The sequence below is a fragment of the Dreissena polymorpha genome, chromosome 5, assembly GCF_020536995.1.
Source record: "Dreissena polymorpha isolate Duluth1 chromosome 5, UMN_Dpol_1.0, whole genome shotgun sequence".
NCBI classification, from domain to species: Eukaryota; Metazoa; Mollusca; class Bivalvia; order Myida; family Dreissenidae; genus Dreissena; species Dreissena polymorpha.
The window spans coordinates 39,985,063-40,012,020 of record NC_068359.1 but is presented as its reverse complement, the minus strand read 5'-3'; the positions used below and the strand labels follow the sequence as shown (position 1 = coordinate 40,012,020).

Sequence of the window (26,958 nt, the reverse complement as noted above, 5' to 3'; positions counted from 1 at the left end):
CAGACATTACCATGACCAGCAAGAAGCTGGAAAAGGTAAACATCTTCAGGTACCAACCCTGTCCAAGGATCAAATACCAATTGCCATGTTTACCGCAGCGATTGCCAGACTGAGCAAGTTGTGGACAAGCTGCTCCATCAGCTTCCCTTCCAATCACAGGCTCTACAAGCCACTCCTAGCCTCCATCCTACTGTACAGCTGCGAGACTTGGAACTCAACGCGCAAACAGAATGCAGGATACAGGCCTTTGAAGTGTCTACGAAGACTGCTCCGCATCTCCTACAAAGAACACGAGTATGTCCCAAACATAACAGAAGCACTTGTTGGTGACCATAAAACGATGAAATGTAGCTTGTTTTGTACACGTCACCAGGCACGACTCTGTAAGCAAGACTGTGCTCCAGGGCAGGCTAGAGGAAGGTCGCTGTCGAGGCCGTCAAAAGAAAAGAGGAATGGACAAGTGAAAGAGTGAGCATTCCTCCTCATGGACATTTCCAGCAGCCCATAACAGACCTGACCGGTGGAAGAGCTGTGTTGTCGTCTGTCCCCCCCCCCCCCGCAAACCGGTCAAGGGAATGGTGATTATGAACAAATGAAATTTAAGAGATTATTTTACATGAGATACAAGAGTCCTGTTACAAGATTCCATGAAGATCACAATTTAGTTTTTCCTAATACATGTATATAACTTGTTACTTAGTTAAAATGATAAAAATTGTATTCATCAAGTTAATAAGGATGGTAAGACTTTGATCACGGAAAGGTGCCAATAAACAGAAGGGAGGGTGAAACAGACAGGTTGAAAATGTTTCTGGAAGACAGTTCCAGCCAAGTTAAATTGTTAGGATCTGTAGTTAAATTGTTTTGACCAAGTTTTTCTCCCCAAAATAAATATGCACATTAATTGGCCATGTGCCAACACAGGCGTACTTTTTCTTTAATGTAAGTGACTTAAATATGCAGGAATGTACCTGTTATTGTATTAATTGTATATGCAAAATGGGTTAGTCTTAGTTTGGCAAGTGTAAGTTTCTACTGGTTAAAGATATAAAGTGCACGTCACAACATAATTAATTTGCTCTCTCTGAGATAAGGGAATTATACATATGATATTTCTTTATATACTATTTACCAATTTGACTCAGGGCACAGACTAACAAGTGTCTCAAAAGCTGCAAACTTTTGAGCTTAACATTTTTATGTTTGAACTCGGGGAATAATAACAGCAAAAAACTTTTTTGTTTTTGGCCCCATGTAATGGATTAACGATAGTAAAAGCAGCTCCGATACATGTAGGCTTATAATGCAATATTTTGATGAAGGTCTAGTACCTTTCTGTTTTAAGGAATGTTTGGCCCCTCCACATTGAGTAGTCCAGTGTTGGTTCACCATATAACGCTATGTAAATCTGTCCTTAGTTTAAAGGGGCCGTCCAACATATTTTGGCATGTATTGAAGCTTGTCATTAAATGCTTTATATTGATAAATTTAAAAATGTGCACTAACAATCTCCAGAAAAAAAACACAAGAATACAATTAAAAAAAGAAAGAAAAACAAGATATGTGTTCGTCAGAAACACAATGCCCCCTACTGCGCCGCTTTGAAATAAAATTTCTATTTATAATTTAGCAGGTATAGAAATCATCTCCCTTTACCCAGTGGGCACCCAAACGTTGCTGCAACGTTGTATTTAGGTTGCAGTCAAACGTTGCAATTTGGTTGTACCAATGGTGTATATGAAAGTTTTTCCGACGTTTTTTTCCAAACGTTGCTGCAACGTTGTATTTAGGTCGCATTAAAACGCATTAATTTTAAATTCTATTTAAAATAATATATATAGGATCTTGCATGAGTGGTCGTTTTGTATTAAATTTATTAAACGAGTCATCTAAATAAAGATTCATGACAAAGGAAATTAAATGGCCGGAATCTAAACAAAAGCATAATCGCCAAGACCGTAGCATCAGTTCTCTGCGTTAGGACCGCGCGATACTTTCGTACAAAGTCATTCCTTACTTAATTTCATTTTTAAAACCATTTTTTTTCTATCGTATACAGAATTCTATTCTCCTAAGCAAGATGTAATTTTTTAAACTGAACTCCAAATATAAACGCTACAAATCGGTATAAAGTACGAACATTTCAACCGTAAATCTAGACTCTAAGACGGTGTGATATTTGCAAAAGTTAAAGTTATAACTCGCCGGGCTGCCCAAATCAGAATAAAAACATAATATATATTTATATATCTGAAAACTACGTAACGTAGGCTTTCTAATGATATAAAATTTGTCAAAATCGGCCGAAAGTGAAAGTTTAATTAAACAAAAGACGTGAGTGGGTACATCAAAATGTATAACCTCGGCGCATCGCTAATCGATAACTACAGGTTACGAAACAAAGTATCGACAAGCTATTTGCCGATACGGTCCCGTTTCATATCCGTCTCATCTAGAGTCCGTGAGTACGATTCCTACTCGGGGAGCGTTTCATTATCCGCTCTATAGGCACCAAGTACTGGTTCTTTCTAGGAAACGGACTCGACAGTGTGCATATCTGCCGATAATACTCGAAAGAGCGGTTGGCAGTAAATAGTTTGTTTATTTTATTTTTTTTTATTATTAAAAAAAAAGAATTACAAAATACTACGTTTGAATGCAACCTAAATACAACGTTGCAGCAACGTTTGGAAAAAAAGGTCGGGAAAACTTTCATATACACCATTGTGACAACCAAACTGCAACGCTTGAATGCAACCTAAATACAACGTTGCAGCAACGTTGGACAAAAACGTCGGGAAAACTTTCATATACACCATTGTGACAACCAAACTGCAAAGTTTGAATGCAACCTAAATACAACGTTGCAGCAACGTTGGAAAAAACGTCGGGAAAACTTTCATATACACCATTGTGACAACCAAACTGCAACGTTTGAATGCAACCTAAATACAACGTTGCAGCAACGTTGAAAAATCAAAGCACTGAAAGTACTGGTGGATTATTGACATGAAATCTCACAACGTGGCCCTGATTCAAAAGGAAACTAAGTTCATTTAGAAAAACATTCAAGTTTCTGAACCCTGTCTTCGCCACTGCGATGTTTAGTGTGTTACTAGTCTCGGACCAGCTTCAATAGGAAAGAGTTAAAGGGAAACATACAATCTAAAATATCGCCTGTGTGAATCGAGTATTGTACATTCGGATACTTTTTCTCGGTAACGGCTTTTATCGTTATATAGAGAATACTAGCAATGCGCATGTACTAACATTTTCACAACACCCAATCAAATTGCGTTGCGTTAACAGAGAGTTAGTTCTGCGGCGTAGACAGAAGTGCTCCGAACTTTGCAGTAATATGCAAATTAGGCTGAAGATTGGCTACTGTGTATTATTGCCGCTTTGCGTCAATAATCCAAAAACGTCGGGAAAACTTTCATATACACCATTGTGACAACCAAACTGCAACGTTTGAATGCAACCTAAAAACAACATTGCAGCATTGTTGAAAAAAAACGTCGGGAAAACTTTCATATACACCATTGTGACAACAAAACTGCAATGTTTGATGAAACGTCCGGGTAATGTTTTGTATGCAACGTTGCAATGGTTGCCGACGTTGCGACCTAAATATTACGTTGCAGCAACGTTCGCACAACGTTTGATGCCCACTGGGTAAAGCTTATTACTTCCCTTAGATTTTGTCCAATCCAACCGGGGGGGGGGGGGGGTCTGTAGACAGTCAAAAATGAACAAGTCAGACATCACTGACAACCAAGGCCTGTGGTTTATCAAAGAGATCATAGCCAGAGTTCATCGTGTATCTATGGACATAAGTCCACAGGTATGTAATGAACCCTAACATTAACAAATTAGTACAGGAAAGAAATGATAAGTATATCATTTAAAAAACCTTTGACAAATCAATCATTCGAGTTATAAATAATCAAAATAAAAAATCTGCACAGTAACTGTGAAAAGAACTTATATTCTTGGTAAGGAAATATATAATCTGAGATTTATAATTATATAAATTACTTCCCTTAAAGATAATTGTCTCTAACAAATCTCTATTTTTAGTAGCAAATAATTAAAAGCTACTACCGTGACTGTAGATTCACCACTCAAAATGTGCAGCTCCATGAGATACACATGCATGCCAAATATCAAGTTGCTATGTTCAATATTGAATAATTATCTCCCTTTAAAGCTTATAACTTCCCTTGGATTTGTATTTTTGACCTTAGACCTTGAAGGATGACCTTGACCTTTTACCACGATGTGTTTGTCAGAAACACAATGCCGCCTACTGCGCCGCTTTGATTTATTTATAAAAATATATAATTTGGCAGGTCAGACAATTATGTCCATTTAAAGCTTATTACTTTCCTTGGATTTGATTGTTCGACGCCGTGACCTAGTTTTTGACCCGGCATGACCCATATTCGAACTTGACCTAGATATTGTCTAGATACAACTTCTGACCAAGTTTCGTAAAGATCGGATGAAAATTATTTGAATTAGAGAGCGGACAAGAAAAGTGTGACAGACTGACAGTGCAAAAACTATATACCCCCTTTTCTTCAAAAGGGGGCATAAAAAGTAACCCTCAACAGGGCTCGAACCACTGACCCTGGAGTCCTGGAGTAAAAAGTCTCCCGCCTAGACCACTCGACCATCCATGCTCATTCTTAGAGCGGATGTATTTTTTACCTATATAAGCAATCCTTGTAGTATCCCAAAATAAAACGACAACAACAGAACTTTCCAAATTATTCAATCTTTTCGCGACGCACAACGCTTTATAATTTTCAGGTTTTCAAATCATCAAAAGATGCATATAATAGATATTTAAGAGCATGGTAAATGGTATGTATTACTATTCCTCAAAATGATCATAACTAAAACGAAAATTTGCGAATCTGAAATAACTTTTTTTTTATTTTGTCAATTTACCAAAACATGAAATATGTTGGACTGCCCCTTTAAGTCCCTCTTAATAACAACAAACTCATATTTCAGCTTTTAATGTTGTCTAAAATCTACTCTAATATATATGTATATTATATATATATTAACTCTCATAATGGTCATGACAAATATGATGGCAGCTGTATGTCACTTTTAACGCAATGTTTGATTTAACACAATTTAGAACTACAAAACAGACTTCATGGACTATACAAAAAAGCAACAACAAAACCTGACCTCTCAGTCAGGTACAAATTGTGTTAACATCCAAATTCATGCAGACGTAGTAAATACACACAACACAAATGCATATGCATTGCACTCAAATAGTAACGTTGTATCACGATATTTTTACAAGGTTAGAAAAAATATAAACAAGTCAACTTTAAAACCTGTGCCCTTTTGTTTTTAGAAGACTTATAACAAGTGAGATGAGCGTTGAATCAGCGCAGAATAAAGATATGGATATACATGTACTTAAAACTTATGCCAACACTTTTAAAAGACTTAAAATTCTTTAGCAAGTCTTCTCCAGGTATCATAATAAATTGTAATTGTTGATGAAAATGATTTGAATACGTTTCATAACAACATGGTTTTTCTGAACAAAGCAACATAACAAATCCGCCAACAAACAATTATAAACCATGAATCAATATAAAATATTGATTAAAATCAGCCTGATACAGTTAATGTTTGTATAATTTTCACTCTTTACTCACATGTCATTAAAAATTTAAGCTGTCAATCTGAAAACAATTAATAAACATGTACTAGTACTAAAACCATCACTGAAAACAAAACCAAATCTCTTGGGAATTTAGAACTGCAATACATGATTGTTCCATAAATGCATATATTAATAAGAACTATTGAAAAAAGATAATAAGATGCCATGACAGAATGGTTATTGACGGTCCATTAGAATATTAGATACAGTTATGTATGTTGTTATATGTGCTTAACTTGTACCTCTGTCATGGACACTGTATTTGGTTTGTTTGTAAATCCTTTCCCACTCAGAAGCAACGTTTAAATGGCTATGTGCAAACAGCATAAAACCAAAACAGCCTGGGAGTCACTCGCAGTCTGTTCAGGTTCTATTCTGTTTGCTGCTTATCGGTACCTATGGGTAGGAAATGAAGCCTTTAAAACTTGAATCTAGTAAGAAAGGTCTTTAATTAAACTTTCTCAGGGACTTCAAATGCGTCAAAATATGTATATAAGTGGTAATGGGAAAGTTAAGCTTTAGTGTACACAGCAGTACACACAAATTTACCAAAGAGATCTTTTTTAAAGAATTACTTTTGAGAGATACACAAAGGGAGTTAACATTTAATCAGTTCAAATTGGGTAACCTGTCTTGAATGAGATCATTACTCTGAGTGATTTGAAGTTAGATTATCAATAAAATCTTTGACCAGCAACTTTTACAATTACAAAACTATCAACAATTACTAAGATGCACCCTTTTTATGAACGTGCCCCAAATTTCAGCTCCATACGTCCAGTTACAACACAGATGCAAATATATAATAATAATGCACTTAACAAATAAAAATAACACACACCATAAATTGATTTTTTACACCCTGTAAAGGGCATGCCCAGGAATACGGATGTTGGTGTGTGCAATATATCCAAATGTTATGACAAAGTTCCAATTGGCGTACCCAGAGTACATAAGATTAGATCACTTGTCTTTTTGTCACTTCATGTATATAACATACTGCTTAGCTTATTGATAATCCAACTTGTTTATTTTTCTTTTTCACTGCACTTCATTCGCTGGCATTTATAAAATCATATAACATAAGAACCCAAATACATCTTTGTTTTTGCTAATTAGAGTAACACACAAAAGTGCATTAGCTGATATTTTTTGTGAACAAATATTGATAATGGTTTACAAAAAAAGCAAAGACCAATGCACCTAAAGAAACAATATCAGGGTAGTATTTGATTTCTATGACCAAATGAGTCTCTACATCATACAATTTTACAGGAAACTGTGGGTAATTGCACATTGTAGAAAATTGTTTTGTAAATTTGTAGAATTGTTAAGTGAAATAACAAGAAAATTGTTTTGTAAATTTGTAGAATTGTTAAGTGAAATAACAATATTTTTATAATTACAAGCATTGACAGTTTGAGTTTAGCTCTTGGATCCTTAACAATAATTCTTATAACAAAACTTCTGTTAATACATTAAATACATAAAAGTCCATTTGTTGGTATTTCATCTATGATTTTTTTTAATTTAACTATTTTAAAGAAGGCCATATAGGGTACTTAGATATGTGTGGATAACCAATTTGTAAATAGAACCCATAGGTAAAAGAAACTTTGATGTGAATTTTGTAGGAGCTTAGAGAAATCTGTCTCTAGACAATTCAAGCCGAGTTCAAAGTTTGTTAATTGTTATAGTTATATAGTTTTCTGTTCTGTTTCTTTGTATAAAAAGTGAACAATCTAAAGCAAATTTACAAACATTTTATTGTTGATTTCGCATGTATCATGCATAGCATACTGAATTGTTCAACACAATACTTGCACAAAACAAACTAGTGTATTATCTTATTTTGTATTTCAAAAAAGATTGATTATGAGTTATGATGCCAGAAATGTATTTTTTCTTTGGGGTTTTAAAGAGTTTACTTTGGATTTCTTGAAGATCACTTTACATGAATTAGTAAAAAACCATTAACTGAATTAAACATATTTTAAAACTATAACATAAAATAATAAAAAGCCTTTTTAGCATCAGTGCATTTATGTAAATAGAGTAAAACATAAAACTGAATAATTTCTAATCTTTATAAAAACACCATTTGTATGTATTTAAATGCTCAAATGCTTGTGTTTATGTGTTACATATAAACACCTGTAAACTACAATTTACCACACATAGAATCAAATTTGTACAAAAAATTATAACATTGAGAAGCATCAATAAATATGTTTATAAACTATATATAAACTTGTTGTCGACAGAATAAAATGTTTACAGCATTTCAAAAGTAACATTAAAAATTAACGTATATACATAAACAATATACAAATAACACTTTGTTCAGAACATAAGCTGCATAAAAAAAGCGGACAACTCCACAACAAACAGTATGGCCTTCTATGTACAACTTTGGTTGACAACATTTATAAAAGTCTAGTAAGTTAATAAATATGCACAAAAATGTATACATGTATTAAAAAGAAATCCATTACTGCCTTGCCTATGTACATCTGCAATATCTACAAATGTAACCAAACAATCGATCGGCACAACCACTGTACATTTTAATTTATTGCTTATGAATTCTTATGATGACGTTCAAACTGGTCATTTCTTCAAAATAAGATAAAAATGTAAAGCTAGAGTCAATAAATATCAATGTGTGAACATTCCTGTAACACCGTTTTATGTGAAGTTAGAATAAGACATCAAACTTGCCATGGCCATCATTGTGATGGGTTTGTAACACAAAACTGAACATTTCATGTTGCTGATGTTTTTGCTATATGTTGGCAAAAGTATAGTCTTTACAGGCTGTCTTATGGCTACTTTGAACTTTGACCTCTTAGTATATAACCTTTACCTTTGAAGTAGGGAGATGGATGATTATTCCACATTCCGTCTCCTGATAGTGGTCATTTGTGGCGAGTTAAGTTTCATATTGCACAATGATTGACTAAGTTACAGTGATGACAAGCTCTTTTTTTGTTTTGGCCTTGACCTCAAAGTGTGACCATGACATTTGATGTAAACTGTCTAACAGTCTCCTTTGGTGGCCAATTGTGGTTAATTATTTTATTTTTAAAATTACATGATGAAAGACAAATAATTTAAACAGCCTTGACAAGTTGATTTATGGCCAAATTTCATCTTTAACCTTTACATGTGACATTGACCTTTGAAGTATATGGAATTGGTGTTACTTGCAACACGCCCAAGTGGTCAAATTATTATAAAATGGAACGATAAATAACACATTCAAAGCCGTTTTATGGCCAACTTTGACCTTTTCTATGTGTGACCTCTACCTAAGAAGTAAGGAAATTGATGTGACAAAAGGTATGTCGTCTCATGATGGCAAAAATGTGTGGTACATGTAGTTCATGTGAAAGTTCTAGAATTAACAAGACTATTGCCAATCAATAAAAGTCCCCTACCTCACATGAAGCAGTTATATAATTGACTCCCTTTGTTTTCAAGGGACATAATTCGTTTAAGTTTGCCTTGTAGATGGTAATAAAAATCCCCAATTTCAGAAATATTTCTAGTCTAAGTGTTGCCATAGCAACCACAATTCATGATGTGCATAATCTCCTTATTGCCATCTGTCCATGTTTCAAGTTTCATGAAAAAATATGAAGAACTTTTTAAGTTATCGCAGGATCCAGAAAAGTGTGGCAGACTGACTGACAGACACACAGACTCACAAAGCGCAAACCATAAGTCCCCTCTGGTTTCACTGGTAGGGGACTTGTAACTTAGGTACATGTACAATGCCGAAAAGCTTGTAAAGCTTTCTTACAGACTGATATTGTGGGTGGTCTTGTAAACTTGACAATAATGATTTGCTATTTATCATTTTACGGTGTTTCTAAACTGCTGTCATGCATGCTTGTGGTAAAATCAATTTTAATTAGGCAATATAATATTATCAAAGATCAAGGAAAGACTGGCTTAATGCATGTACATAAATATTGTACCAAATTAGAAAGTGCCCCATTCCTCACAGGCAAAACAAATACATTTTTCACTTTTATGGAAAAAATAATTGTTTAAAAGAGGTATCTTTTTAATGCAAATCATGTGTCAGAAAGGGTTGACCCTTATTAGTCTGTGTATACTGCACAGCCTAGTGTGGGGCAAAATGTAGGCACATGTATTAGGCTTGTATGCAATTGTCTCAGTGGGCAAAACTGAATATAAATAATTGCATCACACATTTTCAAATTAGGTTGATGTCTTATTCCAGCTTCCAAAAACCATGTGTTCTGTAAATAATTTCTATCCGAAAACAATTTACTTAAGATGTATACATTTATCTTTGGTAGAAAAATCTATTAACTGTAAAACCAGTAACAATATTAAGGCAACATTCACTAAAGAAAATGATAATGCTTTTTGTATACTTAATTTTAACATTACAAAACACGTGGTGAATATAGTAGTATTTCTGAATTTTGATTGAAGTTATCTTGTAGCAGCATAAAACTAAAAGTATCAAATGTCTCGAGAACAAATTTTTCTACACATTCAGCAGAATATTGGCATAAATACACAGTTTTAATAATTGTACATGATTAATATATAAATTTGTTTTAATTTATTTAAATATTCCACCAAATATTAAAATAAAGATAACATTTTATTTGCAAAACGAAGCAATTAAAAGGTTTATCATGGAATTATTAAGTCAGAAATGAAAACGGGTAATGTTTAAGGTGTATTAGGTGTATCGGTTCAACTAATAATCAAATATTGTAGTTAAAAATGACTCAATGACAAAACATAATCGGATTGTTCACAAAAATTCAAAGTGCATAGCACTAAAATAGTGTACAAACATAAGATCTTTTATTGAACAAATCTCAATGGAGTAATTTGTTTACGAAACCTAAGTATTAATTATATCGCTTGTACAAATATTTCTGTAAGTACGTCAATCACCTACGCGACCTTCATCTGCAGGTCTTTTAATAAAAAATGTACACAGAGGACCAACAGATTTCAAACACTAACTAAAGGGAAACCGACATTAAACACAACAGATAACACTCTACATGTACATCAATTTTACACAGCATATAAAAAATAAAAAAATAGCAACACTTGTATCACAACTTCAGATACTTAATCATGTCATAAACAAAATAATGTCCGTAAAAATACAAAAAAAATACAACAATCAATAACAAACCACTACAAAAAAGCAGTTAAATGTATTTGTTCATCAAATTGTAAAGAATAGAACTGTGATGTCTGTAAGGGTCTTGTATAAAAGAGAGCAGTTAAATGTATTTGTTCATCATATTGTAAAGCATAGAACTGTGATGCCTATAGGGGTCTTGTAGCTGAGACTCAGGGGTGGCCATATTGGGCCTGGGTACAGTCACCATGTCTCTCTGCTGTACTACAGCAGGATTCACAGAATGGGCAGCAGCGAGCTTAGAGGTGGCTGATGGGTAATTTTTATCGTTCATATTCATGAATGGATATGATGGGTTCTGCGGATAGAAGCCCCTATGTGGGTAATCACGACTAAACATTGAATGCTGAGATGGTACGCCGGGTAAAAACGGATTACTTGTATTGTCAGCTATGTGCTGTGAATGATACATAGGCTCGCGCGAGTAGAACTTTTCAAGATTGAATGAACTGTTTACACCCACACCAAACATGTCAGAGCCAGTTGATGTGGTCGGTAATGATCGAAAGTCTGTCATGCTTGCACCAGCCTGTCGGTACCGTTCGTCCAATGATTTCTGTGATGAGCCATGAGTGCTGCGAGTATAATCGACCGGGAGTGATGGCGTATGGCTCCCAAAGTAGCTACCAAAGTCAAACCTATCAAACTGAAAAGCATCATGAGAAATCTCGGGTCGCTGAGTATGTGACGGTGCTGTGAGGGACGAAAACATGTTTCTTTCGGACGTTCTCGAAGGGTCGAACATGAATTCCCGCCCAGCTAGGTACGAAGATGAACCAGCATTCTGCTGAAGATAAGTCGGGTGGCCCCAATGGGTGGGTCGCACCTCTTGGCCGGCCCAAGAAGTGTGAAACGGGTTTCTCGCCATTGTACTGGGCATACCCACTGCTCCAGAAAACATGTCCTCTCTTCTCAACAGCGGAGATGAGCTATTGTGTGGTGGCAAAGGACATTCGGCTATTCGATGCAAGTTTTGAAGATTACGATCATAAGTTACTGGCATTCTTTGAGATTCAGAGAATCTGTAAGTAGGGCTGCCATTCAAAGGACTGGTGGGCTTACTGAGTTCAGGCTGACGGAGAATCGTGTCCCGAATTTGAGGTACTGATGGTGGGCTGAATGACTCTATTGGGTTGTGTGGGAACTGAGTATCGTACGATGGCACGCTAGGAATTCTCTCTGAGGACCGGATGTGCGAGCTTTCAGACCGGGACTGATAGTGCGAGACCGGGGGCAGACTCTCTGGAGACATCATCTCCATTCTTTTGTGGGACAGATCAGTGGGAGGGGATTGCATCTGAAGCTCAGTCTGGTTGGAACTCAGTGAAGAGGGGACACCACTATCACTGTTAGGTGCTTCAATCATTTTATCTTGTGATTTGCTGTTCTCCTCTGCGCTGTTAATCCGACTTATCTGATTATGATTATCAGGCGTTACTTGATTGCACTGTATCTCTTCGAAAAATCTACCCACATAGTCTTTATCAACCTCAGGCATGGAGCTTTCGTCTGTGTTTTCCTCTTGTGTTTGACCAGTTGGCCGGCCCTTAATGACTCGCTCAGTGGCCTGTGGAGGTTCAACACTCCTGGGTCCAACACTGCGAGATTCATGAAATTCCTGATTGGCAGGAGTGGGTGGAACGCTGTTGTGTGATGGTGTGTGTGCTATGCTGCTATGATGACTTTGATGTGACAATGGGGGATCCTCATGCTCGTTATTAACAGAGTCATTTTTGTACGGATTGACTGACGCAGGCGTTCCCACACTATGCACATGTTCTTTGGGAGTTGATGTTTCAACAGAGTTTATTTGATCACTACATGTTTTCACACTATCATCGATTTCTCTTGAACTTTCAAAGTCTCTGGAAATTTCCCTTGATATTTCTCTGGAGGATTCAAAGTCCCTCAGTGGTTCATTACTGAGAGCAGATGTATTGAAATCTTCGTTTTCAGGTCCAGATTCGATATCACCGTCCTCACTGTCATACATTGGGGGTGGTCTTGGAGCTGGGGGTGGTTTCAGATCTTCATCAAAGTCACTTATATCACTACTGTCACTTTCACGTCTAAAATCGATTCTTTCTTGTACAACTGCTGCTTCTATAGGCCGCACTTTGTTAAATGTCAATTCCTCATTTTCACTCTTTAGCCCATCACTTTCATGCCTAATTTCGCTCAATTCAACAGTCTTTTCTTTTGAATTAGAATTTGAATCTGAGACATTTCCAGCCATAAACTTGTCTGGCATACTGTCTTTACTATCACCAAATAGTTCACTACTTTCTACCTCACTGTAGTTAATTGTTGCATCACCATTATCAGATTCAACATCTTTTTCTAAATCAGCCTCTTTTTCAGCTTTGGATTTTCTGCCGCGTTTCCTTGGCACTTTCACTTCCTGTTTTCCAGTAGATTCCTTTGCTTCCTTTGAGAAAACCTTTTTAGGCTTCCGACCTCGTTTCTTTTTCACAGGTACCACCTCTTCATCATCATCCTCATCATCCTCAACAATAACTTTGGCAGGTCGCCCTCTTTTTCCTTTTGGAGATTTACCCTTTTTAACTGGCTTTGGCTTCTCAACCTCTTTCTCAACCTCTTTCTCCTCAACTTCAGACTCCATTTTAACATCTTCAACCTCTTCGACCACAACCTTCTCTGCTGCTTCATTCTTCCTTTTCCTACCACGTTTCTTTTGAGGCTTACTTTCAGTTTTAATCTCTAGAGGTTTTTCAACCTCAACCTCAACCTTCAATGGCTTTGGTTTAGGCTTTGGACCAGGCTTTTTACGCTCTTTCTTGAGTTTTTCTGGTTCGTCTAACACAGTCTTGTCCTCTGGTAAAGGAAGGCTGAGATCGGGAATTTTACTCGAGTCTACGGGAGGCAGTGGGGGCTTGTCTCTATCATAGGCCTTCCGCAACAATCCTGAAACAACAGTAGTTCACACAAATTAACTCTTTACTGCCCAGATAGGCATTTTGATTTTATGTAAGTCCCTAAAAAAATAACAATAAGTATTAATGGTTTCAAGTTTCAAAGTCTTAATTTCCAAATCTAAAATACTGATGAGCAGCAAACAGCATAAAACCAGAACAGGATAAAAGAATCGTAATTTTTCAACTTAAATGCATGTTTTTATGGGTATATACTAAATGCGTTAATAACTATTTTATCAAGCTAACAAGAAAGCCAACTTGTCACAAACTACTCTGATTTAAAGATCTGGGTTACATTGATCTGTGACAGATAAAAGGGACCATCAACCGCGATTGACGAAAAAAGAAAAGTTCTAAAAATACCGTATTTTTTTAATGATTAGTTTGTATTGATTTAAATATAGACTGGTATATAACATTACTTGAAAAAAGTAGTTAAGTTTCATATTTTCAGTACAGCGCTTTCCACAGGCCATTTAACGGTCCCTCACTGGGGCTCTTGAATTTCGAAATCAGAGTCCGCGGGGCGCCTGAAATTTTCCGATTAGTGTATTTTGGCAGTTACTGCAGCTAGCCATTCTTAAGATCAAAGCAATATCGACTTCGCCGAAAATTCTTAAAGCCGATTAACGATCCTTTGTCACTTTACCCAACTAAAGCCCGCCTACAGGCATAGCGTTTTTGTATTGGAAAATCAATATTTTAGAGCTTTTTTTTTTCGTCAACAGCTAATGATGGCACAGAAAATTACGCTACAAAAAGAACAAGAAATGTGTTTGTCAGAAACACTATGTCCCCTTCTGCGCCGCTTTGATTTATTTTAATTTTTTTATCATTCGCTAGGTTCAGATAATTATTTCCCTTTAAAGCTTATTACTTCCCTTGGATTTGTTTTTTTGACCTTTAACCTTGAAGGATGACCTTGACCTTTCACAACGCAAAATGTGCAGCTCCATGAGATACACAAGCATGCCAAATATCAAGTTGCTATGTTAAATATTGAAAAAGTTATGGTTAATGACAATAGCTCGGGTTTTGTCCGAAAACAGCCGAGCTAAAAATGTGTTTGTCAGAAACACTATGTTCTCTTCTGCGCCGCTTTGATTTAATTTTTTTTGACCTTTGACCTTGAAGGATGACCTTGACCTTTCACCACTCAAAATGTGCGGCTCCATGAGATACAAATGCATGCCAAATATCAAGTTGCTATCTTCAATATTGCAAAAGTATTCATAAAATGAGCGATTTTGGCCACATATATTTGACCTCTGACCTTGAAGGATGACCTTGACCTTTCACCACTCAAAATGTGCAGCTCCATGAGATACACATGCATGCCAAATATCAAGTTGCTATCTTGAATATTGAAAAAGTTATTGCAAATGTTAAAGTTGGAGCAAACAGACCAACAGACCAATGTACAGACCAGCAGACAGGGCAAAAACAATATGTCCCCCACTATAGTGGGTGGGGGACATAAAAATAGCAATGCCATGAAATCAGGTGTTCTGCTACCTAAACACACAATGTCAGTACAAAACTTAATTTACTGAGCATACATGTAAAAGTGACCTTGACTTGAACTGTCCCAAATTCAATCCCTAGCTGTATCTGAAGGTATACTACCTACACACAATTTCCGTGTTACACCTCCTTAAAACTTAAGTTGGCAACAAAAACCACTTTTCTTTTTTAAGTTACAGTGACATTACCAATGACTCTACCGTCCTAAATGCAATCCCAAGCAAGGGCTCCCAGTAAGCTACCTGTCACAAAAAACGGAATGTAAGACCTCCATTCAAACTTGAATTGATTGGAAGGACACTGTTTTTCTCTGTTCAGTAACATTGACATTGACCTAGACCTATATACAATCCTTGGCTAGGTACCCATTCAAAGTTGCTATATCCACAGTTTAATAAAGATTGGTTAATGCAAACTAAGGTAATACATTGTAATCAAGAGCTGTCAGAGGGCAGCGCGCTCGACTATTCTAGTGCTTGACAGTATAACGTAAGCCATCATTGGGAAATTGTACATATTCAATAATTTAATAGACGATCTTTCAAAATTAAACAATCTTTATATTTATTTTATTTTTTATTTTTTTTGGGGGGGGGGGGTAGGGGGGTTGAGAGGGGGGTATAATGTGGGTGTGGTCATTTATTAGATGATCTTTCAAAAAATAAAAAAAGGAGAAAAAAAAAATTGTGTGGTGGGGGAGGGAGGGCAGGGATTCTGGGTTGGGGCATGGGGTATTGTTTGGGTGGAATCCATTGTGGTATTCAGGTAAGTGTTGTTTTGTCAAAGTATAAATAAAATCTGATCATAAATAAAGAAGTTAAGGCAGTGTAACTAAAGTAATATGCATATTCAGTGTTTTTTTTCCTTCTTTGGACGGGTCCGGTAAACGGACCCTTTCCCAATGACCTACGGACCCGTTCCCAAAATGAACCGGACCCGTCCCAAATACCGAAAAAATACAAAAAATACCAATCAAAATTGAGTAAACAATCCCCAAAAAGGCCAACTTGACATATTTCGAGACCGTTTAAGTTTCGGCCGATTTGACTTCTCAATCAATGACTGGTTTAAACATTTAACGTTACATTCGTACATTAAAAACGTGTATGTTATCATTTTTATACTAACAAGTCCTAAAACTACACAATAGACATTGAGAAAACACATTTCCTTGATTAGATATAAATTATCCGAGTAGTCTTAAATTGCTACGGCATGACCTTCGACATTGCAAATGGCGGACGTATTGTAAGTGTAACATTCAACCCGCGTTCAATTCAAAGAAGGCGATTCAAATTACAAGTATTTTTGATTCAATTATGGAGAAAGCATTAACTGGATTTAACAAACGTTTGATAAGGTTTTTTAAACCAGATAACAACAAGGAAAATTTGGATTATTAAAGTTAAACAGGTAAGGCAACTTAAGTGTACATATTTCGGACATGTATAGTATTCGGATAAACAGTAATAGATGTACTAGATGCCCCATGCATTAAGGTTGTGTTTTGTTACAAAAGCAGTCATAGGAATGATGATGATATAATGATGATAAATATGTGATGAAAAGGTGCTACCGGTAAATATTTTAAATTACTTAAATGTTTTAAATATCGTTAAAAGTTCGGCATCTGTTTCGTCCCTCTTTCGTTCACTGCAACATAAATAAGCACTTAGTGCTCAGATAAGGCTATGCAGCCTGCGGGTGTCTGGACTCTCATCCGCCCAGAAAGACTCCATTCTTGATATATTTAAAGGAGATAAAAACAGAGAACTCTGTAACAATCTGTGTTTTGATAGCATGTTGTTGTTTGTGCAAGACTGTGAATGAAAGTTAATGTTGCTTTCCTGTGTCATTTAAAGCTGACAAAAGTTAAACAAAGTCATATTGATACCATTCTCCAATTGGTACAATTCACAACTTGATTTTTCCCAATTTGAAGATTTCGTGACTCGTTTTTTTCCCAATTTGGTGATTTCACGAAGCGAAAAATTCCCAATGGCATGGGTACCGTACCCGTTCCCAATTGGGTGAAAAAAATCACTGGCATATTATAATGGAAAAAGGGCCATAATCTTACAAAAAGCTTGATACAGTTGTCTGCTCTTGTTTATAGATTGGGGTCATGTTGGTAAAGAAGTTTGCAAAATATGAAAGCCATATGTCAAGGGACATTGAAAATATTCGAGGTGCTACGCAAACTTTAACATAGCTTAATCAATAATATGCATATTGTAAGTGGAAAAGGGGCCATAATTATTACAAAATGCTTGATAGAGTTGTCTACTCTTGTTTATAGAATGGGGTCATGTTGGTAAAGAAGTATGAAAAATATGAAAGCAATATGTCAAGGGACATTGAAAATATTTGGGGTAGTATGCCAACTTTAACATTTGCACGCTAACGCCAACGCAAACGCCGATGGCGGGGTGAGTAGGATAGCTCTACTATATATATTTCATATATAATAGTCCAGCTAAAAATGTGTATATACTGACGGACAACTACCTGCTGGAGGGCAGATAATAACCCTTTACCACTTACATGTAGATACGTATTTTGAAGCATTTGTAGTACCTCAGAAAGTTAAATTTAATTATTAAAGACCTTTACTATTTTCAAATTTTAAAGGCTTCACTTCCCACCCTCAGATACTGGTGAGCAGCAAACAGCATAATAACTAAACAGAATGCCAGTTACTCGCAGGCTGTTCTGGTTTTATGCTGTTTGCACATAGCCATTTTCACTTTGCTTCTGAGTGGGAAAGGGTTCAAGTGGTAATAATAAGACTGTTTAAAGACAACTGAAAAATTGAAAACATATGCATCCAGTTAAAGCTCAACAGCCATTTTGAATTTGTGTGAATTCCAATTTTTGTAAAGGTCAGTGTCAAAGAAAGCACGGTTTGGTGATAACAGTGATTAAACATATACAAGATATGGGCGCTACAGATGGAATCATTGACTGGGCCATAATGTTATGGCATCCATATCAAATGCTGAAGGCATACAAATAAACGTCATTCTAAAATACTTACAGTAATCCACATACATGTAGGACATTTAAACATTTATAAATGGGTTACACAGGAATTTTAAAGATAAATGTAGGATAAATAGATTATAATATTATGTAACTATCATGTTTAATAATTATGTGAAAATGATGATTGTCGATACATGATACAAAATCAACAAGAGATTGCCAAGCAATATGGTCCCCTACTGGTGAAACTCTACCATTGTCAGAATTTTTTTTATTTGTTGCCATAGCAACCATAATTATTCATATATCCATATTTTAAGTTTCATGAAAAAATATGAAAAACTTTTAAAGTTATCGCAGGATCCAAAAAAGTGTGACAGACAGACTGACGGACAGACTGACAGACAGAGCGCAAACCAGAAGTCCCCTCCGGTTTCACCGGAAGGGGACAATAAAAGCATAAAATTTAGAAAAATGTTATGAGTGTGATTTTAGTACTAGTACATGTAACTATATAGTTCATAAAAGATATACAAATTGTTATGATTTTACCCGGTATTCTTTGAAACTGGGATTAACTTGGAACATCATTTCTGTTCTAGCTACTGTATTAGAAGAACAAATTTAAAGCGACTTCGCAGTTTGCCAAAAATGCCTTTTTTTTATTACTTGTCATAGGTTAACAAATTTAATTGCATTATATTCAGACAAGAAAAATTAAACTCCTGACTAAAAAATGTTTAAAATACAGGTTTGTTTTCTAATACTCATCAATAAAGATAATGAAGCTATGAAAAAGCTTTTCTTCAATAATTTAGCAAGACACTAGTTACTGACATTGTGTTTTAACTACATGTACCAATTGATTTTTTAAAGCCTTCCTGGTGCAGTGCTGGAGAGTACGCTTTTCCTTCAATAAAAAATCCCAGGTTTGAATCCAAGGGGAGACAATTTATAACAATTATTTAGAACTATTCCAGGTAAAACAGTTTTGTTAGTAAAATTCATTGACTGACATTTTTCAAAACTACAAAAATCTTTAAACTAATCCGTTTAACAATATTGAACACCTTAGTTTTTACTGAGATCTGAAAAACTATAAATGTTAAGATAGGGAGCAGATCCCATTTTACATATAAAGTAACATAGTGGCATGTTCACTGTATTAACCCTTTCCCACTCAAAGCCAAAGTGGAAATGGCTATGTGCAAACAGCATAAAACTCTCAGTCTGTTCAGGTTTTATGCTGTTTTCTGCTCATCAGTATCTAAGGTTTGGATGTGAAGCCTTAAAAACTTGAATCTAGTAAGAAAGGTCTTAAATTAAATTACACTTTTCTAAGGGACCACAAATGCGTCAAAATACTTATCTAAGTAGTAAAGGGTTAAAGTAAAATAGTGGCATGTTCACTGTATTAATACACATAGTAAAAGGAGATTATATTGATTTAGGTAATTGTACACGAAAAGGGTGGTAATTGCCTTTTCTGCTCATCTATTTTACAACAGATATGACAGTCTAACCCGCTAGCCCTTTTTGTATAATGAACAGCTGTCTCATTTTTATTATTGATTGTGCCAGCGTATCAATGCCCGCAGATTGTTAAACATAATTTATCACCTTCCATTTTGTTCAAATACAAATTGAACATGATTATTGATTAGTAAAGCCACAGACAGGATCAATACACAAAATGCATTTACATCTTAGATACCAGTTGCACAGTGATTAATCCTGAGCTCCGTTTCTGCCTTCAAGATTTTCCCACAGCTAATTGATGAATACTTCTATAATTGATTTTTTGCTAATTCCGTCTGGTTTTTTTTTCCACCTTATAATAATTTAATTGTGCAAACATATGTTTCACTTTTCTCTAATACTGAATGCATTGGGCTAAAAAAAACTAGTGTTTTTCCCAGGCCGTTTTAGCTAGGCGAATCGCCATGCCCTTGTTTTGTTTCGCCACGCTGCCCCTTTCAAAGTCAATTATCGCCACGCTGCCCTTTTCAAAGGCAGCCGCCTTGCCCTTTCATGACATAAGCACCCGCTGTTTTTCGGGCCCTTATTGATAACATATTAATAGACTTAATAGCCCTTTGTCCAAACTACCTTGCAGACTAGTGTCAGAGTATGGCCCCAAGGCCGCGAAGATTCATTCGGTTATGAAAAAGTCATACCTGAATAACCTCGTGTCAATATTTATCGATAATTTCAGTGGCATACTAGTCCACAATAAAATCATGGACAGTTACTTCGGAGACTTCTATTGAAACCAAGATTTTCCTCGTGGAAAATATGCTTTTCATGCATAAAACAATATCATCAAAACATTTATCTTAAACTTAGATAATTAATTATTGACAGAATTACTGAAACGTTTTCTTTTCTTATTAATAGGCGGACATATTATCTAGTTTACGTTGCTATGCGCACCTGTCGGTTTTCATTTTAACAAGATGGCGGACGATACAGCTAATAAATTGTGACTCTTGGCAAAAATGGCAATTTTACGATGGAGATCACACATTTAGAAGGGATAAATGAAATGCACGTGCTAAAGAACGATGCATTTATCGTTAAACACAAAAACAACATATTTATCAGTAATCTGTTCATTTGATGTATGTCACGGAAACGAGTGTTTGCAAATTGTTAGCGTTCAGTTTACTCATTTTACTGGAAAAACTTCTGACAAGATTATCGTTAGAAAATGGGATAAGACAAACATGGTTTCATTTATGTGTTAGTGGATCTGTGTATAATCAGATTCATATGCATATATTGCTTTATTATGTTTGTCATTCTGTACAGTTTACTTCAACAGCATGCTACTTTAATGGAGACATAGCAAGGTAAATGTATTAATATTAATAAAAGAAAGTTAAATACACCAATTACCATTAAATGTGCTTGTTTATATGTTTATGTGTATATGTTTCTCTCAACCACTTAGCCACGTAACGGTTTTGCCCTTTTTACCTAAACTGCGCGTTAAAATGCCCTTTTTAAAGTAATGCGCCATGCCCCTTTTCCCTCCTGGGAAAAACACTAAAAACACAAGGCATTAACACGTTTCGAAGAAATATATTTGCACCCTACCATTTAAAATATCAATCCCCGGACCCTTTTGGTTTCAGAGAAGATTTTTTAAGTTTATCTATAATTACCTTACAATATTTGATTGATAATTAGATCCCTGGGGCTCTGCAAGTTTTGATCCCAGGGAAATAATCAAACTGAGCATAAGACCACTATAGGACATTACATGCTAATTAACAACCCGGCCCTATGGGCCACGATGCTTCGTATAATATTGTTTAAGTTTTTAAAAGATACATATAAGCTAAACAAGTAACCCCTAGGGCTGGGCCAATTTTGGCATGATTTCGAAGAAACTTTTGACCCATGGGGCATGGTTTGAACAATCTTAGCAGAGGACCATTGTAAGACATTACAAGCCAAATAACAAAGCTCTGGGTCATGCAGCTTTACTGCTTACAATTTTCAATTGATGATCTGATTTGTTTTACATACATAAATGAATACTTACATTATAGCAAGCAACATGTAGACTTATCAAAACATAGTATTAATCTACCAACTTTTAAATAATATTCAGAGGTCATCTTTGGCAGAATTCAGTTTGGATTTAGTTCAAGAGTATCTTACAACATAGGAAGCAGAACAAATTTGCCAAATTACTGTCTTTTGTGTGCATATTCTATACATTAAGCTGACCTTTGACCCATCTTGGTTTCATATAAGCTTATGGCTATTTGCTTTCCATAATTTTAATTTTTGGGGGACAATTTTTGTGAAAAGACGTAGGCATGTATGTTTTGTTCCCTTGTCAAATTTATTGATTGCAGCCATGCTATAGCTAATAGGTCATCAAGAAACACTTACTATGCAGGAAGCGTAATTAGAATCATAGCCACTGATTGCCGGCAGATACTTACTGCTGATGCTTTAAAAAGCTTTTTTGATGACAATAAATCTTGGTAAACTTGACTCACTTCAAACTGTTTATTTAAAACTAGAATGTGTTTATGTTTTTCAGATGAGAAATTTAATTCTGTATCGGATAACAAATTTAATTAGGAAATGAGGTAACTTTTCCCAACTAACTATCAAGTAAACACTCATCAGTGCTCCAGATAGGATTTGAAAAGGGCAGGGGGGCTTTTTTGTCAAAAGGGCACTTTCGACGCACAGTATTTTGTCAAAAGGGCACTTTCAACGCGCAGTATTTTGTCAAAAGGGCACTTTCGAGCGCGCTGTTGTTTCAGGAATGCTTCCTGTCGCATGTTAATTTATATTTATAATTGTTAGAATATATTATTCCCATTATTATTAAACCATTATTAAACCATTCCAATATAATGTCTACAATGAGGAATAAATGAAATACAATGTAATTAGAGAAATTATTTTGTTTACACAAGGGCAGGGGGGCCCTAGGAAGGGCAGGGCAGAGGTTCGCAGGGGCAGGGCGGGGCGCCCTTTAATTTAGGCCTAGCTATAGCACTGGTTAAAAACAGTAATTAAAATTTAATACTGAAAGTGAAAAACTATTTTAGCAAAAATCTTGTAAGTGGAAAACTAATTGCATACAAATTATCTTGAGCACTCAGCCATGTTTTTTAACAAACAATCTTTTTTAACTGGATCCAGCTATCATAACAAAACAATTTATAACGCCCTGAACAAGTTTCAAGATGATTGGATCAAACATTAAACTAATGGAGAGTTGAAAATGTTACAACAGCCTCAAAGGGTATCTGCACTGCCTCATATGGTCAATGTTTTTTCAATGCAATGGACCCATATCTCATTTCGCTTAGAAATCATTAGAGCAGATGTTGCGAGCAAGTTTTATGAAGATTGGGCTATAAATGTGGCTTCTGGAGAGCTCAATGCTTTTTCTTTCATTTGCACTACTGACCCAGTTTCTTAACAAGAGTGCCAAACTGTTAAAAGATACGCCCGTTTTAAGACTTTGGACAACTTGATAACTTTACCATGACCCATATTTGGACTTGACCTACATATCATCTAGACACAACTTCTGACCAAAGTTGGTGAAGATCTGATGAAAACTACTTCAATTAGAGAGCGGACACCATGCTAAATGCTTGAAATGCACTAAGGGACCTTGTGACCTAGTTTTTAACCTGGCATAACCCATATTTGAACTTGACCTACATGTAGATATTGTCTAGACACAACTTCTGACCAAATTTGGTGAAGATCTGATGAAAACTACTTCAATTAGAGAGCAGACACCATGCTAAATGCTTGAAATGCACTAAGTGACCCTATGACCTAGTTTTTGACCCGGCATGACCCATTTTCGAACTTGACCTAAATATTGTCTAGATACAACTTCTGACCAAGTTTGGTGAAGATCGGATGAAAACTACTTCAATTAGAGAGCGGACACCATGCTAAATGCTTGAAATGCACTAAGTGACCCTGTGACCTAGTTTTTGACCCGGCATGACCCATATTCCAACTTGACCTAGATATTGTCTAGATACAACTTCTGACCAAGTTTGGTGAAGATTGGATAAAAACTCTTTGAATTAGAGAGTGGAAACTGCTGTGGACGCCGCCCGCCCGCCGCCAAGGTGAAACTATAATACGTCCTGTTTCGGGAATTGGATTATGCTTCCCATTATTTTGGAGACATAATCAGCTTAATCGCATACATCAGGAAGTCTCTTTCAAACAAAAATAAAGATTAGGCGTAAAGTGTTGTCCATAATTAGCCTGTGTGGACTGCACAGGCTCATCTGGTATGACACTCTACGCACAAGGATCAGTTTCTCAGGGCGAGGCTCTAACAATGCCAAGATCGGATGATCCACCATAAAATACCTACCTGGCTTCATTTCATCCTCTGATTCATCCTCACTCTGAAACTCGTACATGTCAGTTCTCTTCACTTTCTGCGGTGACTCCTTTACTGGGGTCTCCGATACAGATCTGTCTTCCAGTTGGCTCGGTTTTTTACAGTCTTTCATATGTTCCATATGGATTGCTTTTTTACTGTCTTTAATATGTTCCTTATGGATAGCCTTTTTACCGTCTTTCATAAGTTTTGTGTGACTGGTAGAGGCTTCTGGCGTTTTCTTTTCCTTGGACTTCAATGGCGTATTTCTATCCTTTTTAACAGGAGTACTAGTACTTATTGCTACTGGATTTTCAATTGTTTCTATGGACTCAGTTTCCATTTTTTGTACACTGTTTATAAGTTCTGTTTTTGCATATCTGTCTACTGAAACATCATTGTCAAGCCTTGCGTGAAGACCACTGTCTTCAACCCTACCTGTCACATTATTCGCTGCCTCTTTGTCCATCTCAGACTTATCCTCAACCTCATCCACTTCTGAGCGAGCCACATGTGAAATTGTTTCAGCAACAGAATCAATTTCTTGCCCCGCATTACAGGCACCTGACTCGGAGGTCTTAGATATCGCCTTGACTGGCTTGAGATCAACTGGCACAACAAGTTCTGGGTGTTTCTTTTTCATATGAAATCGTATTGATGACTTTTGTCGACACGTGTATTCGCAATGGTCACATTTCAGTGGCTTGACATCCATGTGAAACAGCAAGTGGACTTTCAGAGCCTCAGCAGTCTTGAATGCCTTGGAACATGCAATGAAGTTGCAAAAATGGGTTCGGTCATCTGGAATGACAGAAACACTATAACTTAGAGCAGAGATTTCAATCGCTTTTGAAATTGAACCAGGAGTCAAATGACCCAATGCTCAAAATTGTAGAGGTCGAATTAAATTTCCCAGGTGAAAAATACAATGTCTTTTGTTCCTATAGATATATTTGTTGATTGCTCCCCAATTAATGCTTTGTATAAATTTTAGTATATTACACACATGTAATTAAAAAAAAAATGTGTAATTCAAAGCACATTTGGTGTTAGCTTCATTGTAACACTTGCCTAAAAATGATGCAAGGCTGATAATATGGAGGAGTCTAAAGTGAAACAAAAATCAAAATGCTTGCAGCAAGTAGCAAGATTCTGCTTCATTTGAGATCCCTGTTATAGTATTACATATTAACCCTTTGCATGCTGGGAAATTTGTCATCTGCTAAAATGTCGTCTGCTGAATTTCTAAAATTAGCCATTTCTTCGATTTTTTTCAAAGAATAGTATCAGAATAGCAAACAGTTTGGATCCTGATGAGACGCCACGTTCTGTGGCGTCTCATCTGGATCCAAACTGTTTGCAAAGGCCTTCAAAATTCGGTTCCAGCGCTTAAAGAGTTAAATGACATACACATGCACAGGTACTTGAAAAATTTTGTTTGGTCCTTATGTATATAATAAGAGAATATATATACAGGGCCCTCAATCCATTTTAGGGGAAGCGGGTCGCTACCCTCATGAGGGGGGATTTTCGCGGCGTTTCCCTTTTGGGGGGATTTTTTTATTTTTTTATTTTTTACTTACTTTCTCATTATTACATTTGTACATGTTTGCACTATATTCATTTCTTTTTTTCATTATTTATTATGTTTGACAAGATTAAATTGAAATAGAATTGAGATATAATAATCATGAGACACATCTTTCTATAAAAAATAAAAAATAAAAAAATTGTAAATTTGCAAACATAACGTTGATTTAGCAAGTTTATTAGAGAATATGCATTGTCCTACAGGTAATCATGTGATGCTGTCATGGCAAAATGGTAGACATGCTTGTAGCGGTTTTGGATATAAGTATAATAGTGATAGTACTATCACTCCACTGATTCCAGATGTTCTTATGATTATTTATTTAATTTTATATTATTGTGTATTCAACACAATCTTCTAGTCAGAAGATTTTTTATATTAAAATTTAGTCCTAATTTGCTATTCTTTTTTATGTGTTTTATTGAAATATTGACATAGTTTGAAAGACAATTGGCAGTTTCTTGCAAAATATTCCTTACAAATGTTAATTTTACACACTTTCAACATTTTTTAAAACACTGTTGAACCTACCAAACTATATCAAACAAACACACAATTTGACAAATGCCCAAGATATCTAGGTATGCGACACTTTTGAACAGAAATGTTTATTTTGAGGCAGAAGAGTGAATATATGATAAACTAGGTTTAAAGATGAATCGAAATCGCAAAAAATCGGTATCGGAGTGTCTGAAATCGAAATCGAATCGAATCGAGCTGTTGGTGAATCGTTGCAGCTCTAGTGGCTGTACCGTTACTTATTTCACAATTCCTTATCTGGAGCTGTGATGTATTCATCGTTTCAAAAAAAATCACTGCAGTTCTTCAAGGAGTACATGTACTTCACACGTAATTCTCCACTTTTAACACAGATTAAAAACAACATAGAAATGAGATGTTACAATTTAAATACCATGTTAAAATACGGTATATAATTTAAAACTGAGATCCTTATAAATAAATTGACTAATTATTTAATTTACACTTTTCATTGAAAACAACAGATTTCTAAGATAATTGTATTTATAAAACCTTCTTAACTCAGGGCTTTTTTTTACCAATTTGTAAGCCGTTATTCGGTCATATTCCCAATAGCAAAAAGTATCTTTTTTCCCAATCTGA

The 26,958-nt window shown here is 35.7% G+C and overlaps 1 protein-coding gene across 2 annotated transcripts in view; it reads right to left on the bottom strand.

Annotated features, from left to right (window-relative positions):
* Window positions 1–5,011: 5,011 nt before the first annotated feature.
* The window catches only part of LOC127881902 (uncharacterized), a 31,896-nt gene continuing 9,949 nt past the window's right edge, over window positions 5,012–26,958 (bottom strand). For both annotated transcript variants that reach the window (XM_052430107.1, XM_052430108.1), the window contains exons 3-4: window positions 24,237–25,046; window positions 5,012–13,832 (exon numbers count right to left, since the gene is read on the bottom strand). In XM_052430107.1, the coding sequence (XP_052286067.1) occupies window positions 10,990–13,832; window positions 24,237–25,046 (3,653 nt within the window). In that variant the 3' untranslated portion in view covers window positions 5,012–10,989. The remainder of the gene's footprint in view (window positions 13,833–24,236; window positions 25,047–26,958) is intronic.